At 33.3% G+C, this 22,984-nt stretch overlaps 1 protein-coding gene across 8 annotated transcripts in view; it reads right to left on the bottom strand.

The window, feature by feature from the left end:
• Positions 1-22,984, bottom strand: part of LOC145248365 (CTD small phosphatase-like protein) — a 574,218-nt gene that overhangs the window by 174,637 nt on the left and 376,597 nt on the right. The window contains exon 1 of one of the 8 annotated variants that reach the window (XM_080110291.1): positions 9,511-9,774. The exons of 6 other annotated variants lie outside the window; for them this stretch is intronic. In XM_080110291.1, coding sequence (XP_079966417.1) covers positions 9,511-9,586 — 76 coding nt within the window. In that variant the 5' untranslated portion in view covers positions 9,587-9,774. Of the gene's footprint in view, positions 1-9,510; positions 9,775-22,984 lie in introns of those variants that run through there. One more of the 8 variants, XM_080110297.1, reaches the window with a different exon arrangement.

Below are 22,984 nucleotides of genomic sequence, written 5' to 3'. Positions count from 1 at the left end.
AATCGTGTTTACATTATCGACGCATTAAAACAATGTTCATATGTAGTAATGTGTTTTAAGCCGTTGACACACCTATGTTTTAAAAATCTAGCAAAAATCAAGTAATAGTCATATTTACCTGAAATTTTCGATATTTATTCATTATTAAATAAACGTACATATTAAAAGTAGGTTTCGTTAAATATATTAGAGGATTTTTTTTAGGTGTTCTACCCCCCCCCCCCCACACACCCACCCCCCCCCCTTTATTTCATGTTACGAAAACTGAAAAAATAAATGTCGGTCGATAAAAATTTTAACATTTTTTAAAGCTGAGAATATCAAATAAATAAAAAAAAAATAGTTATCTATATATATATATATATAAAGCGAAAATGTATGTATGTTCACTTTTCTGTATGTCAACAAAAGGCTTTTTTCAGAGAAGCGGTCAGTCGGTCGGTTCACAACTTTTTAAAACTTTTTATATCACATAAATCGTAATATCTCACAGTTAACAACGAAGCTCGCCTGTCTATTTAATTTGCTCGATTTCGGGAAGATAAATATTCAATATTTGTCGCTCGCCGCATGTGGGTTAGTCTTTTTCCTATAACATCTTGGCGGAAACAAAAAAGCGTTCAGCAGTAAATGAATACTATCCCGCAGTTAAACTTGACCTCATTAACTCATTAAAACGGGCACCTTAGGTGGCCTAATGGGTAACGTCTCCCGGTTTTTTTGTTTTTTTTTTTAACACATTAATTTCCAACTCAAGGGTACGGGTTCGATTCTCATACTTACCTACCAAAACACTTTTTTTTTATTTAACCCCCCCTCCCCCGGAGTTTTGATTTACCTCAAGACACCCGGGCATCGCCGGGTACCCCCCGCTAGTATAATATAAGACTCTAGAGATAATAAAAATTACAAAAGAAAAATTGACCAAAAAAATTTGTTTCGATTTGATTATTTAAAATGATAGAAGTTGAAATCAAAATTTGTGCTTTTTTTCTAAAATATACGGAAGCATTTGTAGATACATGTATCAACAGAACAGGTTAAAATTAATTTTATCGTCTATCTAGTTTGTTATTAAAAATCTATTTGCTTTACAAAATATACGATTAATCTATCTATATATATAAAAGGGAAAATGTATGTATGTTTGTGTGTTTGTATGTCTGCTAAAAACTTTCGACAGACAGAACAAAAATTCACAAACTTGGTCTCATATGAAAGCCCCATCCTTCGCCCGACAAATATCAAAAAATTGGCCAAAAACATTAATTTTTTCATCCTGAAATCAGCACTTTTCTACAAGGGGGGGTCAGCAAAACCCGTCCTCTCATGACGAGATCGGTTCTATGCATGCGTCAGACAACGTCATGGCCTGATTTAGTTTAAATATTTGAAGAACTGACACAATTTCATATACGTCTTGTTAGCTCAGTTGGCGTCATTATCTAAATGTTTTGGGTTCGAATCGTGGTGTGAGATGTCTTCTTTTTTTTTTTTTTTTCGATTTTTTAAATTTAAATATTGAAGCAGGGTTATTTAAGCCATTTTTCACGTAACGTTCGTTTTTGATTTTTACTTCGCTTATTCTTAGGTTTTCATCCCCCACCCCCGACCGACCACACACACCCAAAAACACCCGGGTACCCACCAATTTTTTAAATTTTAATATCGAAACAGGCTTATTTAAGCCATTTTTCACATGTTTTTTTTTTTGTTTTTTATTTTTCAGATTTTTTAAAGCAGTTTTAATGTTCGTTTTTCTGTTTTCTTTTTTCGATTTTTACATTTAACATCGTTCGTTTGCCTTACGTTACTTATTTTTGTGGGGTTTTTTTTTTCGATGTTTTGATTACCCACCACCTGGGTACCCCCCTCCCTGCTTTATTTTTCTGATAAGTTTTAACGTTCGTTTTTCTGTTTTCTTTTTTTACTTCGCTTATTCTTATGTTTTCATTAACACCCCCCACCCCCGCCGACCACACACACCTCCAAACACTCGGGCAACGCCGGGTACCCCCCCCCCTAGTAAATACATAAATGTTCAATTATCAAAAAAAATTTTAAATCAATATAAATTTTATAGTGCTAATGCTCTTCCATAGAAATTACAACAAACACACGAATTGATGACGTCGTGTTTTTTTTGTTAAGATTGATGACGTATAGACAACAGTTTGGAGGTACCTAATATTCATAGTTCATTTCATCTATGAAGGGATGTTAGGTTATTCCATTACATCGAAAATAAACAATAAAACGACTTATTTTTATTTTTTAATCTTTGTAAAAATAAATAAATAATAAACGAGTTTCTTTATTATTGAAATAAAAAAAAGAGCAAAATGAATTTACTCCGAGTTTTTTTTTGGGGGGGGGGTAAATTTTACAAGTGACATTTTTCTTTAAAATTTGAATTTTGTAACACAAGAACAATGTAACACTAGAAAATCTTCGTAAAAAATAGAAGAAATACTTATTATTATCGACTATTGCCTTTTTTTTTTTTTTATTAAACCCTTAACTACTAAGAACTATTTTTTCCAATATAATGTGTCAAATAATTGTCTTAGTCTTTTAGGATTTAATTAGACGTACATAAAATCGTGTTTAATTTTTAGTCGTATATAATTATTAAAATCAAGGCACGACTAATCTAAAAATTAAACTTTTTAAAGCGAAAGAAAGTGGCACACAGAATTAGAAAAAAAAATAATTTTTTCAGTTTTTAAGGAGTTCATTAAGTAAATAAATACTTATGTATTTATTTACTTTCTGCCTTAAGAGAGAATATTTTTGCAAAGTAATTTATTTTTTGTAAATATATTTTTATGTGAATCTAGAAATATATTTGCCAATTTCGGCTGAAACTTGTAAATTCATTTTATCGTTTCTTTTAATAATACCACAACAGATTTTTACAATATTTTGTGCTGACAAACTCAATAGTTCAGCAGCAAGAACAAATAATCGTACATTATTTAGTCGTACAATTTTAGTAAACTTTGTTATATCCGATCAAAATTCGGCACGACTAAATATCCGATTGAGCTCCTGCTGATCCAAGCAGTTTTACATGTTTCTATATGACAGACAGCAGGAGCAGTCAGTCATACATTGATCGGGTATAATTTTGGTCGTACATTTTTAGTAATACCCCTTTGGATTTGGGCAAAAATTAAAATTGCCTCAGTCTGAAAGAATTTTGTTTTATTTACAGGGGACCAAATCAAATCAAATCAGAACAGATACTACACTGTGCTCCTAACCACAAGATGTTTTTTGTTTTCATAGTTTAAACTAGTTTTACCACTTAAAAAAAAAAAAAAAAAAATCAAACTATAACGGTAATTTACAATTTAACAAATGATAGCATTTGTTCATTTTCATCGACTAAAATCTGTTTTTGTAAATAATATTTTTGGTAATTGGTCATAACTGTAAAACACGTCGCTACAGGGTACGTGCATAGATCAATTGAGGTATGGAAGCATAAAATGGAAATAATATACCCGCTTTTCTCCAAAACTGCTTACTTTTTTTCTTATCGCATTTTTTTTTAATAACTATGATTATTTAAGTTAATGTTTTATATTTTGGTAAAGTATTTAGATATTTAAAAAATATATTTATTTACAGAAATATAAAAAAAAAAAAATTTAAAAAAAAACAATGAATGTGCTGCACTGCTGCATTGTGTTCCAGTTTAAAAAAAGCTTCTTTTTTTTAAGTATTTGTTTCATTTATTTATATATTTTGAAATTATATTTATTTATTAAAAGTGAACCATTGTTTTGAATTCTAAGATTATTTGTACATCTGTGAAACTATTTTTCTCTTGCACATTCACGATTTTCTAATTTTTAAAACTGTAAAAAAATGTTATACATTCATTTATTTTATGTTTTGTAAATAAATATATTTTTCAAATATCTAGTTTGCTAAAAATAAAATGGCCTGATTAAAAAAAGTTTACGTATTAAAAACAGTATTTTGTGGCACATTTTTTCATGTTTCTATTTAGGTACGTGCAAAATGAATGGCGATGTTCAAAATGTATAAACATTTTGACCCCTACCTTTATTTAAAAATTCACCAAAAATCAGGAAATTAATCAATTTTAATGAAATTTTCAGTATTTATCAAATAATGATCACGGATTATAATGAGCACATTATTTTTACTTAAATCTTAGTGGAAATGTATTTCGGTTAAACAAAAAATACCGTTACTTAAGTTATGGTTTTCAGTATAAAAAAAAATGCATGAATTTATTTTTACTTTTTTATGAAAATAAAGCATCGTAAATTATAATTCTAAAAAAAATTTGTTAACTTTTACAAGAACATTATGAAAAACGACCCTAAATCTTTATGAATTCAATATAACTCGAAGAAAAAAACAAACCAAAAATATTATCATTGAATTAAGTATTGCTTATTTTCACACAAAAAATTATAATTGAAAAAAAATATTTCTACTTGAGGGGGGGGTTATTACATGTTTCGCATAATTTTCATATGTATGATTCTAATATTTTCCTTGCTTGCATGAATGTGAAACTTTCGGCGTAACATAATTTTTATATAATCTTGAAAAATAAAACTTTTTTTTTTTTAAATTTAAAAGCAAAAAAAATAATTAATTTAAAAAATGGTAAAAATTAGGCAAGCGTTCACGATGGAAATGGACAGATGCACATCTGGGGGGAAAAAAAACAGCACCACCTACCTCCCTTTAACTATCTGACGTCATTTTTCAGGCAGCCTTTCAACTGTCTGAAATTTTGGGCTTCCGTATAATACATGTCACAAAGACTTTGTTTTCTTTCGGTTGAATGAAGAGAGAATCTTTCTTTCGGGACCTAACTAAGCTAAAAAAAATTTTAAGTTTGTTTTTTTTATTATTTAATTCAATATTTTAGGACTTAAGTATCTTTGAAATAGACACAGAAAACTAATATTTATCTTTCAAAGGATTTTTACAATAAATTTATTTAACTTTAAAATTTAGCTGAATTAGCTCACCGTGAAAACTCCTTTTGGAAATTAGTCTTTAATCTTTCAAATGAAATCAAAAAGTAGTCGGAAATTTACAAAAAAATTATGATAAATCGGCTTTCAAAACTACGTCCCCTATCTTTATTCTACCATTTTTGTCCGTACCTAGTTAATAAATATATTTTTAAACATATATATTAACGTAAATATCTTATTATATTGCCCAAAATATGTAAGTAAGCAGTTTTAAAGGAAAGTGGAGACATCGTTTCCATTTTGTGCTCCCATACCTCAATTGAGCTATGTTTGAAGGTAAGTTATCGTTTTATGGCCAATTACTGTATTGTTTTTTTTTTATATCTCCAGATTAAAAATAAAATGTTCTTTAATGTTTATTAACATGTGTGTATATATATAATCATCCACAGACAAAGTGGTTAGTTGTATAACAACTCTTCAGTGTGGCTAGATCAGTACCTATCCAAAGTCTGGAATCTGTGGGACAACCATAGTTAATAGTCAGTAGCTCTATTTATCAGGCCACTGGGACACGCACACACAGACACACATACAAATGTATATATTATTTTTGGGGAAAAAAATGACCGGGTAATTTGTTGTAATGTTGTAAACTAGAAGATATTAGCTGTCTGAGGATTCGCTCACAAAATGAATTCAACAAATAAATAGGATTTAAAGGATATTTAACAAAAAATTTTAAAAAAAGCTGATTCTGATTAGTCCTAACAAGTCCACCAGATTTTATCTTCCTTCTTTCTCGTTAATTTATTGCTAATCGCACGAAACGCTCTTAGGCCAAGAATGCGAACAGAGCTGCTCAGGCATTTTTTGTATGCCAGAGTTCATTTCATCTAGTGTGCTGGCTTTTCAAAACCTCACCTGGCCTTGGGTCTAACTTTCTGCAGAAGCGGTAAATGGTCATGTTTACAAGTTTTTAATGGGATTTTTTCCATTGCTTTTAAATTTCCTTTTTTTTTTTTTATACTTTTAATTCGATGAAAATTCACTATTTAAAAAAAGGAAAAATATCAACGTGTATTTGATACGTATAAATGAAACACACCAATCTTGTATAATAATTTTGTAAATTCCTCCTGGGTTCGACGCAGGTGTATACTGATTTTTTAATATCTTTTAATCATAAATTTAATTAATACGGAGATTAACGATTTTTTTCCTCACTATTTTAAGGTGTTTTTCTTTTTCTTTTCTTTTTTTGACGTTTGGTATGGGGGGGGGGGAAATGTTATTTTCTTTTTTCAACATGGAGGCCGAGAAAGGTGGCAGGAACAGGGGCAAAAACGTTCTGAGAAGGAAAAAAAAAAGCACTCATACTTTTATAAAACTAATCATAAATAACTTGGGAGCCGGCAAAAAAATAAATAAAAGCACATTGAAACCTAAACCTAAGAGCTACGAACAGTAGTAGATTTTCTCGCCCGCCCCCCCTCCCTCTCCAGAGTCTGTCCTAATCTAAAAGGGAGGGAGGGGGTAAGATATACAGGTAACCAATCGCCTCCTAAAAAAAACAAAAAAACAAAAAAAAACTTAACAGCCAGTGAGAGAATGCAACTGAACCGCCAAATAAACCCATTGCTCACAAATACCTTTAAAGCATTCACCATATAGTAGACCACCTTCCTTCCTTCCTTCCTTTCCTTTCCAAGTCAGAGAAATATTTCAAACCCTGAGCAAAAACTGAAAGGGACAGGGAAGTAATCAGTTTCCAGACATGGATAAGATGGGTTCTTTCATAGGTATGGGGCGCATTTTTTTTTTTTTAATTTTTTTTATGATTAAGGACAAATGAAACATAATATATTATCTTTACCCTTAAACTTTAATTCACACTTTCAGTATTGACACTGATATCAGTGGAATATGGGTCTGTTCAGTCTCAACAGATCAACCTTCCTAGCATTAGGAAAGACAGGTTTATAACTGATTGACCACTCCAGACCTTTTCTATTATGCAATGAACATTTTCATCCCATATTCATTTAATAAAAAAAAAAAATTTAAAAAACGAAAAAAAATTACACACACACGTTCTTCAGATGCTGCACTTCTATTTCTTGTTCTCTTTCGGTGGAGGAGAAATCCTTCACGACTGAGACAATTTTTATTTTTGTACCTTTTCTCTACGTTAAAAAACGACCCTGGTGTCTAACTCTGTCCCGTGGGGAGGCATAGTAAATAGGTACATTAAAAAAAAAGAATGTTTGAGATTCTTAAATAGGTTTAACTCCACAGTGTGACTGCAGTATTGTAGTGAACGATGCTAACTAAGAGTAATCTCAACGTTTCGAAGACAATTAGAAAGACCCTCGATTTCCCCCTCCAATTTCTTAGGAATTCATATCTAAATTTGTTGTTAATCCTTTATTGTTGTAATTCAACCATTGTCATGGTACTGTATTAATTCCATGCGCAATAAATTAAATATATAAGATTACAGTGCAGTATCTGTTCTGATGTAACACTTAACTTAATTTGGCCTTAGTCAATGGCAGGGAAGCTCTTCTATAGTAAGGCAATTTTTATTTTTGCCTACTTCCAAAGTTACCCCTTTTTGAGGAACTGCTTTTCCTCCAGATTAAAAATGACCTTGTATCACATTGTTTTCATGGGAAGCAAATACCAATTTGCAAACGTGCAAACATCCCCCCCCCCCTTTTGGGGGAGCGTGATTCCCAATGTTAAACTGAACTCATGTCAGCCAACCAGGATCAAGCTTCGACCAGGTAAGAGAAATTCGTTCTCAGACTGATATTCCCCTCCACATTAAATCAACCTGATGTCACTTTTAGCCTTAGTGGGAAGGTGGTAAATAGAACAGTAAAATCTCAAATTTCTAAATGTGTGAGTTCTTGGAAAGAGAAGCAGTAGTTGCAAAATAATGCCTGATCTTCTATATAAAATGATCTTCATTTTTCCCTTGCTACTAGTTTCAATAGGAAATTAACTGAACACTTCCAAACAAATCTTTCACTTACCACTTAGAGCATTTCCTAAAGCAGGTCTCACAAAACTGAGCACATTTTTCCCAGTTTAAGAATTAATTTAATCTAAACAAAATGCCCCTCTATGTATCCTCACAAAGATAGTAGCAAACATTTTCACTATCTATTACGTCCTCTCACTTGCCTCAGGTCACCACAAGAAATTCTTAGTATCATTTCTACAGTACTGTTTTTTCTCAAATATACAGATGACTATAAATGTAGGTGCCATAATCTTTAAATTTCATTTAAAATAGTATTACTATATATACTTTTATTACATTAAACAGACAATTCATATTAATTACATTCATCAATACAAAATTATAGATAACTTACAGAAATATTACTACATTTAGACCCGTCCATACATTAATATTGATAACACATTCACTGTGATCCCCAAGGAATGATGTATGTTCTGAAACAATCATTTCCTTTGGCATAATTGGTACCAATTCCACTAAACAGTAGATATATTTTCTTAACGTTTCAGTATCTTAACATTTGTAAAAAAATACGACAGAACTGTTGCTTAACATTACAAACATGACAAGGAATAAGTTCTTCATACTACGAAATGGGTCTAATTTATTTACCATGTCTTGATAAAGATTTCTTATTCTACATCTTTTTATTCTCTTTAAAAAAAGATAGTGCTGCATTCTTAATGCCAATAATATACTTAATCTTTTCACACACAATCATTTTTTTTTTTTCAAATAAACTAGTCATAAACATTTGATTATTGTAAAATACATGTTGGAAAGGAAAAGACAAAATAACCAGAATCCAATATTGAGGTGTCAGATGCAATGCTATCTGGGTTTAACTACTAAAATCAGGCAAGATAACTTAAGGTTAGATATTACATTTTTTTGTCAAAAATAAATGGGGGGTTTTCAGTGCATTTTGAAATAGTGCCGAGCAGTATTTTAAGAGTCCCCTAAATTAACCAAAAATATAATTTAGTTCATAAAAAATCTCTAGTCTCTTGTAAAATCGTTTTGTTTTCAAACGTAATTTTAAAAACTGATTTTTAAATTTTAAAACTAAATTCTCAGTGCATTTTGCTTCTCCACTTAAATTCTAAAGACCACAAAATTATATATAAAAAAATATTCAAGGAAGTTTTGTCTTTAAAGTATCATATTTTGTAACCTATAAACTACTCAATCTATCACACTTGTATCTAGCCAGCCTGGATATGGCAAACTACATCAAGTGGTGAGGTCTCAACTTTGGAGTTTTGGAAAATCTGAAGTCATTCCTGTTACCACTACTCCAAGGTCTACATTGACCCGAAGTGCTAGTATCTGTGTATAAGTTAACTAGAAACAGTTCACAAAACATACGCCTAAAAACAAACTCACATGCAAAACATTTGTACAGTTCTAACAGAAAATGAACCAGGAAGCAATCAATGTGTTACTCCCTGAGGTGAAAGAAAATTCAAAAAGTAGAAGCCAAAACAAAGGGGGTCGACCTACCTCCCCAGACCATCAGGTGACAATTTGACCAGATTCCATCATAACTGTTGAACGTACCAATTGGGAATGCATTCATTATTCTCCGAATTCATATGTGACAAAGGTGGGGGATTGGGTAATTTCCCCCACCCAAGAGGTGGGAATTTAATCGCTTCTTACAACAAAAAAATGAACAGGTAGAAACATGAAGAGAGTTTCATGAAGTGGTAATAATAATAAGGTAGGCTTAAACTTATCATTTCTACCTCAATTTAGTGTGTGTGTGTGGAGGAGGAGAGAGGTACTGTTATTTATCCTTTTCAAGTAAACATACAAGTTGTAGGCTTAAAAATAGTAAATGTACATATGAGGAAGGAGGGAGTAGATGTACGAATGAGAGAGAAAGAGAACTGGAAAGGAGGCAAGGTGGGTCAACAAGTAGCCTTGAAAAACCATAACAAAAGAAACCAGCCATAAAGAAGCAAAATTTTGGGAATACCAACGAAATATGTGATGAGATGAGGGGAAGGAGGATAACAGAATAAGTGGGGGTAGAAATTAAGTGGAGTTCAATAAAAAAAATTATATAATGAATTTATGAAAAGGACAGGTTGGCCTTCAGGCTAAGATCACAGTGTAGTATCTGTTCTGATGCCACACTTCATCTTTTCTGTCGTCGCAACTCATCCATCCATCAATAGCCCTTGAGCCCCTGGAGGGGCATAGGCCATCTACAACTTTTGTAGATGCTTTTGTAGCGAGGAGTTCTTTTTACAGGGTGAGGGTGCTGGTCCCACGCCCAACCTTCCCAGAAGTGCCTAGCCTTCCCAAATGGTTACCCATCTGGTACTGGCCAGGCTCAACATTGCTTAACTTCGGTGATCTGGTGAGAACTGGTGTTTCAACATGATTGTGCCGTACCTTCATAACACAGGTAAATTTTATTTTTGTTCCTATCCAGAATGCCCCTTTTTGAGGAGTTGGATTTTCCCCACATTAAAAATCGACCATGTGTCTAACTCTGCTCTCGTGGGGAGGTAGGTAAACAGAAACATAAAAAACGAGTGAGAGCAATGTGGTATAATTAAATTAGGAAGGGAGTAGCAAACATAAAAATGAACAAGATGACAATAAATAAATAAAAGAAAGAGGAGGCTGGTGAGAAAGAGCGACAGAGGTTGAAGGCAAAAGAAAGAGGAAAGGCGAGAGAGAGAGAGAGGGAGAACAAATGAGAGAGAGAGAGAACAAATGAGAGAGAGAGAACAAATGAGAGAGAGAGAACAAATGAGAGAGAGAGAACAAATGAGAGAGAGAGAGAGAGAACAAATGAGAGAGAGAGAGAGAGAACAAATGAGAGAGAGAGAGAACAAATGAGAGAGAGAGAGAGAGAACAAATGAGAGAGAGAGGGAGAACAAAGGAGAGAGAGAGAGAGAACAAAGGCGCGAGAGAGAGAGAAGGAGAGAGAGAGAGAGAACAAAGGCGCGAGAGAGAGAGAGAACAAAGGCGCGAGAGAGAGAGAGAGAGAGAAGGCGCGAGAGAGAGATAGAGAAGGCCCAAGAGAGAGATAGAGAAGGCCCAAGAGAGAGATAGAGAAGGCCCAAGAGAGAGATAGAGAAGGCCCAAGAGAGATAGAGAAGGCCCAAGAGAGATAGAGAAGGCCCAAGAGAGATAGAGAAGGCCCAAGAGAGATAGAGAAGGCCCAAGAGAGATAGAGAAGGCCCAAGAGAGATAGAGAAGGCCCAAGAGACATAGAGAAGGCGCAAGAGACATAGAGAAGGCGCAAGAGACATAGAGAAGGCGCAAGAGACATAGAGAAGGCGCAAGATACATAGAGAAGGCGCAAGATACATAGAGAAGGCGCGAGAGAGAGAGAGCTAAGGCGAGAGAGAGAGAGAGCTAAGGCGAGAGAGAGCTAAGGCGAGAGAGAGAGAGAGAGCTAAGGCGAGAAAGAGGGAGAGAGAGCTAAGGCGAGAAAGAGGGAGAGAGAGCTAAGGCGAGAAAGAGGGAGAGAGAGCTAAGGCGAGAGAGAGAGCTAAGGCGAGAAAGAGAGAGAGAGAGCTAGGGCGAGAAAGAGAGAGAGAGAGCTAGGGCGAGAAAGAGAGAGAGCTAAGGCTAGAGAGAGAGAGAGCTAAGGCGAGAGAGGGACGGCGAGAGAGAGGGACGGCGAGAGAGAGAGACGGCGAGAGAGAGAGAGACGGCGAGAGAGAGAGACGGCGAGAGAGAAGGCGAGAGAGAGAGAGAGAGAGAGAAGGCGAGAGAGAGAGAGAGAGAAGGCGAGAGAGAGAAGGCGAGAGAGAGAGAGAAGGCGAGAGAGAGAAGGCGAGAGAGAGAGCGAAGGCGAGAGAAAGAGCGAAGGCGAGAGAGAGGGAGTGAGAGCGAAAGTGTGCGAGAGAAAGCGAAAGATTAAGGGAGATATGAGTTGAGGCTAATGAAAGAGAAATTGCATGAGTTTTTAATAAAAAATTAAAAAATAAAAACAAAAAGAAGAGAGAAAGAAAGAAAGGAAAGATTCCCTACAAATGTATGTCAAAGATAAAGGGATGTGGAGGAGTCGAAATTGGGAGGGGTGTAAAACCAAAGTAGGTTAGATTGAAATAAACCGGATTGGCAAGTAGCCAGAGCCAGTTTAGAATATTTCCCCATCTCACATAACTCTGATGGAAAGAAATGAGAAGTGTGTGTGTGTGTGTGTGTGTGTGTGTGTGTGTGTGTGTGTGTGTACACACACTACTCACGGTAAGAACAACATAAAGAAATACATAACTTGTCATTTGATCTAGCAGCGATAAAACCACAATTCTTTTCTCACTTTCTCACAGAATGAGATAAAAGGAATTTACCTGAGCACAGGTAAACAAAGAGTAATTTGTTAATCTGAAGACAAGCACACCGAATATATGTGTGTGTATGTATTTAGGCAACATTATTTCCATTTAACCAAATATTGTTAAAGGTAACAGAATTCCTTTTCTTCATTATGTCTTCTTTATTAAAAAAACAAACTTCTCATATTTTGTGTCAAAATAAAAATAAATAATGAATGTTCAACAAGTATCAATAGCACTTTCACTTCAGTTGACAATAACCAAATGAAAAAAAAAAGAAGAAAAAAAACGCTGGGGAAAAAAGAATTTAAAAATCAGCTGATAAGCCATGCGAAATCCTTAAACTTCAAAACAACTAACCAGTGCAGATCCAGGAGAAAGTTTACAATTTAAATCTGGAACACTATAATTGGTGCCATAGAATAAATCATATCTATGTTAAACATAATTTGGAACTGATACAAAAAAAAAACAAGAAAATTTGAAAAAATAAACAAATGTATAATCAAGTATATAATTTACACACGCGCGCATACACACTTGCATACTAGTTGGTTACATTTTAATCACCACAGGAAAGAATCGCCCCACAATCATAATTTTTATTTTTACGCCAGAAACACAACTTCATTGAGTTTGTTAACTGAACAAATTTGGACGATATTTTAAGAGACATGCTTATAAAATATATATTTTATATAAACTGAATACATATATCATGATAAATATTTAAATTCTTGTGCAAGCGTTCTAAGTTTCATTGAAGATAATTAACGACTTTTGAAAAATTACTGATTTGAAACTGACGGCATCATGATGTTTTGATTATTTTCTGCAACACCCTGGCTTGAGGTAGTTGCTTGTCTAGCCGCACTGATGAGTTGTTATACAGCGAAAGAGTACTGTATGTGGATTATATATATATATATATATTACATACACTGGTTGTTCCTACCCAACGTTACCAGATGGAGAAATCTGTTGAAAAACTTTAAATCTATGGCTATTATTTAAAAAAAAAAATAGGATAATAAAAATTACAAATAAATACAGAATACTTTATTCAAAACTGTTTTAGAAATAAGTATACAAATTAAACAGACATCTTTCAGTGCTAGTAAATTACTATATAAGAATATTCCAAAATAAGTATTTTAGAATAAAATAAGCCCGACCTGATGTTCATAGATTTGATAAGTTAACAAGACTATATATATATATGAATGAATAAAATACACGATATGTCAAAATTAAATGTTGTAAAGACAAAAATGTAGTGAAAACCAGAGATTTACTCGTTTCGTTCAGCCTTAACTACTCACTGTATTGAAAATCAACCAATAATACTTTTACTCCCACACACACACACATATTGAGAAAGGTAGTTTGCTTGAAGTATTGCTGGTAAAATAGATATAAAAGAGTATAAGAAGGCTACAGCAATGCAGAGAAGATTCTGTTGTAAGGAAAAGGTTTGATGCCAATGAAGTAATATAGGAAACAGGTGTATTTTGAGATCAAAGACAAATCACTCTACAAAAAGTATTGAATCGTTATAAGTATTGTAATTAGTGTAGTAGATTATGTTGATAAATAAAGTTGATTTTTTCCAATGAGTTGTTACTTTATTAGTTAGGCCCAAGAACTATTGAGCGATGTGATATATATATATATATATATCGCATGCACACACAATATCACATAAAATATTTTTTGCAAAGAAAACAAGCTAGCATTTTACCTTCATAATGTTAAAGGAAAGCAGTATAATTTTAAGGGGAGAGGGATAATTTTTAATAAGATTTTAATGAGATAAAAACAAAAATCCATGAATCCCCTTTTATTTTTAAACAAAGACGTTATCTCACCAACATCCGGATAAGACATCAGGACATAATAATTTGCTACTCACCTAGAAAAAAAAAAAAAAAAAAAAATTTAGTAAAGAAAATAAAATCAAATTCAAATACGTTGATATAACTTTGTTTTTTTTTTTGTTATTCAAAAGTGCTCAATATAAAGTAGAGCTTTATGAATAGTATTTCTATAAACATTAAATCATCCTACACTAATTAGTGTTTCTTTACCAGGGATAAAACCATAAATTAGTGTAGGCTGACTTAATGTTATATATATATTTCTGTAGAAATATATTTTCTTATAATATATATCAATACTTATTTAAGAAGCTCAATGTAATTACAGATCAATATAGAGAATAAATGACAAAAAGTTATACTCCAAAATTCGTGATGTTGACTATCTTATAATTTATTCCTTTAATTCAGTTGATTTATACAATTCTTGACAGTATGTTTCATAGCATAAAATCAATCATTTAATTATTATATCGATTAATGAATCTATTATGCCCTTAACTCATCAGAAAAAATAGCAACAATCCGTCAAAAGGAAATGAAGTGTGATTTGACATGATTAAAATCCGAAAATTGGAAGAGAAGCTGCAAATACCTTTATATTTTCCATTACGCCATATTGAATTTTTATCAATATTTGCGCTACGAAACAAATACTGTCAAGAATTGTATAAGTCAACTGAATTAAAGGAATAAATTATAAGATGGTCAACATCACAAATTTTGGAATATAACTTTTTGTCATTTATTCTATATATATAAGAGCAAACAGTTAATAAAACATGGTAAAAAACACTTTGAAAAAGAGTTAAAAACATATTTAATCTGAAAAGGAAACACTTGATAAGTGGATAATCCTTAATCCGCGGAGTTTCGAAGAAATACTTTCCTTCTTATCAGAGGGTAGGAATTAGCAAAATGCAGGATCGGATTTTGCATACAAAAGTATTTGATGAAACAACAAGTAAGTCAAAGACCTTACTTGATATATATAATGTGGGTGTGTGTTATGTGCCATTTTCGTTAGGGCTTAAATAACTGAAAAAAAAAAAAAAGATTAAAAAGTCATGGTTCCAGTGTTCTGATTTAAATAAGGACACAGAGGAAGGATTCTCCAATTCAAGACACTGATAAAGGAAAAACAACAAACTAGAAATAACATCAGGCAATCAAGTTAGAAATTCAAATACAGAGTGGAAGTATAAAGTTGTCACCCTAAAGAAAACTACACTACAGTTTCATTTTAAAACATTTGTTGAAAAGAATTAATTCAAGTAACTTGATTATGTAGTAGAGCTGGTATCTATTCAATGTAGCCGTCTTCAGCTTCAATCACTGCCTTGATACGAGTCCGGAACTGGGACTATGCCTTTTCCACAAGCACCAGTGGGGACTCAGCAGACGGCGGAGATCAGGCTGACTTTGGTGTTGTAGAAGGTCATGTTGGTGATGTTCTCAACGTATAACCAAACAAAGTAGTCCAGTGGGCTTAGGTCAGAGGAGGAAAGTTTGGGTCTTTTTGAACTTGTGGGCCGGTGCCGAGTCCTGCTACCACATGCAAGGTTTGCCAACAGCCACCTGATTGCACCAAGGGACCACCACACTCTTCAACATGCCCAGGTACACTTTAGTGTTGACTTTCAAGGGGACTTCGAAGATGTGAGGTGGCATTATGTGGCCCTCACTTGAAACCACACCAAAGATCATAACCGTGGGTCATCCGATGCGTAGAGCTGTGCCCTCAAGCTTTGAACCATCTGGATTTGCATTTTGAGAATGCTGGCAACGATTTTGTTGTCTTAACTTGGATCGGTAGAGAGCAGAAGTTGTACAGCGGCACATCTCCGATCTTGCTCGTTGAACATTGTCACTTTCAGACATGATTGCTCTTGGGATTTGTACACAACTGGCCAACTGCAACAAAAAGAAAACCGGTTTTCATCAAACAGAAATGGAATCATGTCTTTTCTGGGCCATAATTTTATCATTCCACCCTGTACCAAGATTTATTTTGATAAATACAGAAAAGAAATATAAAACAAAAGATCAAAATATAATATGAGAAGGGGGGGGGGTTAAAGAATATCTCTAACTGAGAACTCATTTATATATATAAGTAAAAATAAAGTTTATGAGAAAATGTGGGTTTTAAACTTACAATATACCGGTGGGTAATTCAGAAGAGTTAAATAGTTCCATATGTCATAAAGATCACTTTGCAAGAGAATGCAGGTAAAGCGACTAAAGAGTCAATAGGCAAAGTAAATGTGAGTCTACTCAGTGTAGAGCACAAAGGGGTAGAGTTCTGGATAACAGGGTCGCTGCTTAACAACTGAAGATCAGGATATGATAACAGGTAACGAGTTGGATTATGATGCCTTCACTCAGTTTGTAGGATGAGAACAACAATGCCATTTTTTATCAATTAGATTTTAACATGAAAATCTGTTTTTCTTTAGGGCGCTTCTGCTCAATCTTTTACCTAACACAATAAAAGCTTTTTTTTTTTTTTTTTTCTTCATGTTTTTTTTTGTCCCCCCCCCCTCTTTCTTATATTTCTTCATAGATGTGATCCAACTGACATTTAGGAAGAAACTGAAAACCTTGTCTAAAGTTCCCACCTTTTGGGGGGTTACATAACTGTCGGTCATGTGAATGAGTGTATAGGTATATTTGTGTGGGTGTATGGCTTAACAGCTAATTTTTATGAAAAGGTTGGATGTACTTAGAGCCATGATCACAGAGTGTGTTGACCTTTACTTGGTACATGACTTGACATGAAATGGGTAGAACATGGGAAGGGGATATAGAAAATAATATGTATCTTTTCTTACTTTGAAATCATCTATAGATTTCCTACTCACAAACCGAAATAAAATTTTCAAAATGCTCAATTGATATTTTGTCTGATATAATACGCTTGTAAAATCTTTAGTTCCAATAGTAGTACAATGTAATGTGTATATACACACACACACGAGTAGAATACCCATCGCAGGACAGGTATTCTATCAGTTGATATACTGAACATAACAGTCTAGGATATTCTTTAGTCTGCCCTCCGAAAATTAAAATCAAAATACATATGCTATTAAAGCTTCCGTCTAAAATCCTTATTCCAATTTTCATCAAAATCCATCCAATTATTTTGATTCTTGGAAAATATTTTAAATTATAGGCTTTAATTGAAATTCAGGAAATCTTGTTTAGTGTTTAATAAATAGCGATCAAATTTAATGCCAATATAAAATATTTAAACTTTCAAATTCAAGGTCATATCCATAGTATCCCCACAACGACTCTTTAAAATACTCTAAAGAAAACCAAAATTCAGGAAATATTCACTGGTGCCTGGTTAGTACCAATGGCTAAAAAAAAAATACATCAAAATCAGAGATATCTAAATTTTCCTCCCTTTTGCAGCTTTTTACAAAACTAAATATAGCCCACTATTCATTTTCCTCCTAGTAGATTTGTTTCATAATGCATAATCACGAAAGAGAGTAATGAGAAACACACAAAAAAACGATAAAAAGGTTTTTTAAAAAAAAAGAAAAAAAAGAAATGGGAAAGAAGAAGGAAAAGGAGAAAAAAAAAACACTATAAGAGAACAATCCTCATTTGATTTCTCCAACAGTTTACGTCTAGACAATCTGGCCGTGAGCCAGCAGCACCTGTATTTATTTTAATATATAGAGTACAAATGTTTCATTTCTTGGATGGTAGCAGTTGGCAAAGAATACACTACTATTGTTACAGATAGTGTTGATCAAACAAACGCGAGATATACTAAAAAACAAACAAAACTACATGTTTTTTAGAACAGAATGAATTCTTATTAAACCTTCTCCAAACTAAAAAAAAAAAAAAAAAAAAAAAAAAAAAAAAGAATTCGCTACTTTGCTTAGAATATTCCTGTCTAAAACAGCAAATAATATGCCTTTTAATCAAAACAGTTTAAACAACATGCATTATTGTGGAATTTAATTTTTTATGAAATTAATTGGGGCGGTGGGTAGGAGTACTCACTCACTGACCTTTTTGTCTGGTTTCAGTGTGTTTGGGGTGGAGCATTTGCTTGTTATTTAAAATTTAACAAAAGAATAAAATGACTAAATTGTGTCGGAACTTAGTAAGGAATCGAAGTGCATTATGGTAGAATTTAATTTTGTATCAGTGGGGGGGGTTCTTTTATGGTTTCTTTTATCAACCAATTATATTTAATGGGGGATGGGGTTCTTTTATGGTATATCAACCAGTTATGAGTTATTTAATGCCAAATAAAGTTGTCAAATGTAATTCTATAGGGAGATTAAGTATTTTATATTTCTACTATACATTGCATTATTCTTAGAAAAAAATACCATCATTAAACTTTGGCAGTAAGGTGAGTCACCAATTATCAAGGCTCAAAGTCCACTCGAGGAGAATAGTTAAGTGTGCAGTAATTATTAGTGATTGAAATTAGACATAATTTGATTATTTATGGGGATGTTTCCAGAAGAACTTGTTTACATTAGACTTAAAGACCACCATATTGTAGTAAGATAGAAAGCAGGCCAGTGAAACAGTTCTACAGGCAGGCAGTTCTAAGAGAGGAGCCTTGTTCATGGAATTCACATTTAGATATAGGCACACAGAGAGAATGAGGAAAATTGTTAATGGTTGCAGATAGTAGCGTGTTTTTGTAGAGGTTTGGCAACAGGGGATTATAGATTGAAGCACTTATCATGAAAATAATAAAACAGAGAGAGGCTCATAATGGCTTTTCTGTGAGAAAGCGGTTGCAGAGAAGAGAAAAGACATCAACAACTAGATTTCGAAGCCGGTTTTGAACTCTGTCTAAGCAATTCCTGCCCATATGTGATAACAGTACTCCACTTTAGGAGGTATCTGGCTCTTATACAGGATGAGGATTGCATCAGGAGTGGAATATCTTCTGGAATGGTAGAAAGATATAACCATTTTTCCATCGACCTTGGCAACAGATTTGATGTAGGTTTTTTTTTTTTTTCAGGTCAGAAGCGAAAGTTAGACCTAGAATCTTGTTAAAGTAGTGAGCTTCTTTGAAATGAGAATCATTCATATCAATTGGGGCGAGATAGGAATCAGTGTTAATGCTGAAAAGATAGAAGCTTAGATTTTGATGTGGTAAAATTAACCAACCATCTTTTTCCCCATTACACCATATGCTTGAGGTTGAAGGAGAGGATCAGAGAGATCTCAGTCTTTACTAACCTTTGAAGTGTTGCTATAGATGGTAGCCTCGTCCGTGTATATGTTGACAAATGAACTTAGAATGTAATTTGGGAGATCATTGGTGAAGAAGAGAGTTGGGTTCAAGATGGATCCTTGAGGCATACCAGCATCGATACTTTGAGTTTCAGATTTCTGCCCATCGATGACTACTCGTAAAAACCTATCAGAGATAAAGGACTTGATGGTTGAGAAGACATTTCAGACACTCTATAGTTGGAAATCTTGTGAGGCAGACCTTTATGCCAAACCCTATCACATGTCTTTGATATGTAAATAACTATTGCTATTGAAAGGAAACTGCCGTCAATAGATTCACTGATCCTATGTGAAATTACAATCAGTACATCAGCTGTAGATATTGCAGGATCGAAACCACATTGCTAGTTAGTGTGTAGGTTGTTTTTGCTGAGGTGGGTGATAATTTCTGTTGAACACAGATTTAAGCAACTTAATCAAGACACACATAAGACTAATTGATCTGTACTGAGTTGCAATACAACTGACCCTAAGACAACACTTTCTAGTATCTATTTGAGAAGAAAATAAAAAGAAATAAGGTTTTGATTTTTAGAAGTCCAAGTCACTGTGGGAAGTCATGAGAAATTTCTTCCTGATGCATCGCAGTAGGTCTCCAACTAGAGCAGGTAATCCATAGATTTGATTGAAAAATGAGCAATTTCACGGATTTCAATGACAATAAAAGTATAGTGTGGAACAATCGTTGATCCTCATTAAATCTCGGGACAAGGTCAGGTCTCCTTGTGTTTGTGCGTGCATGTGGCTTTTGCCACAATAGTTTCTTTATTTTGTGCAGTTCATAAGATAGCCAATAATGAACTGAAACATAAGCTGTTTCAATTTTTATTTTCAAACCAACTTTCAAGAATAAGTTTATCAGTCATTATTGCTTGTGTGTATGTGTACTTGGTTGCATCATTATACATCGACCCATTGTCTCATTCTGTTAATATGTGGGCATTAGCAGATTATACTGAAGTACTTCCTAAAAGCCTTTTCTGGGCTGTAATTTTTTTTTCTTTTAGTTTTGCTATCTTACCACATACAGCATCTGGTATTCCCATAAACACCTAGCTAAATATTGCTTAATTTTAGTGGTCGAACAGAAACTAGTATGGGAACACGACTATGCCATACAAATATATAACCTCTATTAACTAGCTTTATAAATAAACAAATTTTTATATCTTATAAGGAACATTAAGCTGCTATTTATCTTACAATCTTGGGAAGTTTTCTAGGAGAATTTTTATATAATATATATATTCATTAGATGTAACTGGGTTGAATGTAGGATGGTGTGTGCAGAGTCCTTTGCAGGGCAAATTCAATGTAAGATATGAATGTATGAAAATAATACAACTTCGCAATTCATGGTAGTTTTTGGTAAGAATTTATTTTAACAGAACTGTACTATTTCTTCAGAAAACTCGCATTCTTGATTAATAGAGCTTTCAGCTTTGTTTTTCAATTTAAAACAAAAAAGGTTTAAATTTTTACTCATTAAATTCTTTAAGTGCCACCAGTTATTAAGACAAAGAAAACACTTGAAGATAAAGGTTAATGAAGTCGATAGATTAACAGTTGAAAACAGTAACATCACATGCGAAATATGAGGATTAGCTGCTTTCTAGGTTGGCTGGCGTTTTGAAGGAATATGTGAGACTTTCAATTCTCTCATTCATCAACAAACTAGTACAAAATAAAGTAAAATAAAAAATTTCCTTGTGAAATGAGCTGATGCAGTTTCTTCCATGTGACTTGAGAAGTTGTGGTGAATGCAGGTGCTCATATTGATGCCTCTGTTCAGTCTCAAGAGACAATAGACACCCTTGTAAGGATAGCTGCATATGTAATTGTGAGGCAAGGGTTGCATAATCGAGACTTCTCCTGAATCGGCACTGCTCGAGTCCATTGGCAAGGAGAGGCCCATTACTGGCTGGAAACAATGCGGAGATAAGCTGAGAGCACGTACAGCATCTGGAATTCCCAAATGATCACCCATTTTAGTGCTGACCAGGTTCAATGTTGCTTAACTTCGGTGATCTGACAGGAACCGGTGTGTCAACAAGATTATGCCATATGCATGCCATGCTCATATTGAATTCTAAATAAAACCTAATGGAAAGAATAGAAGAAAGTGTATGAATTTCACTAAATTATAAGCACTTTATTATATGGAGTTATACACACACACAAGCGCCATGTGAAAAGTGTGTGTCTGATAGGGGTGGGGATATATGCAGTGATGTATGACCCACTTATATTAGTAGGCCATGATGAGTGATGCCGTTTAGTGAGGTAATTTTTTTTCTTCTAATATGACTCCTACCGATAAAGTGTAATGTTATATTAATAAAAAATAGTGTGTGTGCAGCAGGTTGAGTGCAAGTGTGTTAGTGGTTATCAATGTCGTGTGTGTGTGTGAGGTCATGCATTGTCTATCTGATAATGTTGAATGACAGAGTGAAATGGAGAAGTAACAATGGTATTATATACATTTTTAAGGCATTTGAAAGTATAAAAGATGTCTGTTAACAAAAGATGTTTACAATGAAACAGGACTATCTTTTTATTAATTATATCATTACAAAACAACTTTGTATGTTTCTTGCCTCTATGTGACTCAATATATATATATATATATATATATATATATATATATATATATATGTGGCAATTAAGCTCAAAGAATTTTCTGCATTTCACTACCATAAGAACTTATTGGCTAAAATGCATGTAATTCATATTACCAAGTGATCATATGTACACATACAAATGGTGTTCAGCTTAGCCAGCCAAACTATCAGATTCATTATTATTCATACCCACGGATTAATGTTTCCATTAGCCAATGGCAAGGTTTTCTAAACGAAAGCAAGCTGATTTTTATTTCCTCCTTTATTCTGCTTTGAAGAGGGGTGATTCATCCTTTTTTCCTGTAAATGTGTTGAATTAATAAGTGACCTTGTTTTCATATATGAATGCTTAGAGTACTTTTTCTTCTTTTAGATGTTGGATTCGTTTAGTTTTTGTTTATTTTATTTAATAATATTTTATTTCATGTTTATGTATTGTTATTCTAAAATAAAAGTAGTACAACAGGCTAGTACATGGAAAAATGTAGATGACCCGTATAGATTATGTCTAAATGAGAAATTTGAAATTCTAAACTTTAAAGGCTCACACAGGATGAAATTAACTCATTCTTTATTTTTCCCAGTTAATGCCAAAAACATGGATAAATCCAATTTTAATCATCTAAATTATTTACAGTGGGTTCTTTCCTGCATTTTTTTTTTTTTAAGAATTACTACTCTAATACTTAGAATTTTTAAAAATTATTATTCTAAATTTCTCATGGAACCACCGGAACACGGATCATGTTAGTTAAAAATAGAATAGTTTCACTAAGGAAAAAAAGTTTCAATATAATCTCCACATAGAAAAACAAAAATTCCTATTGAAATACAAATTTTTATATTTCATTGGCATCGAAATGTTTGGAGTCATGA

Source organism: Euprymna scolopes, chromosome 26 (assembly GCF_053919585.1).
Source record: "Euprymna scolopes isolate OS-2025 chromosome 26, ASM5391958v1, whole genome shotgun sequence".
In the NCBI taxonomy this organism is placed as follows: Eukaryota; Metazoa; Mollusca; class Cephalopoda; order Sepiida; family Sepiolidae; genus Euprymna; species Euprymna scolopes.
Note: the sequence above shows the minus strand (reverse complement) of the source record. Positions and strands in the feature narration are given on the sequence as shown.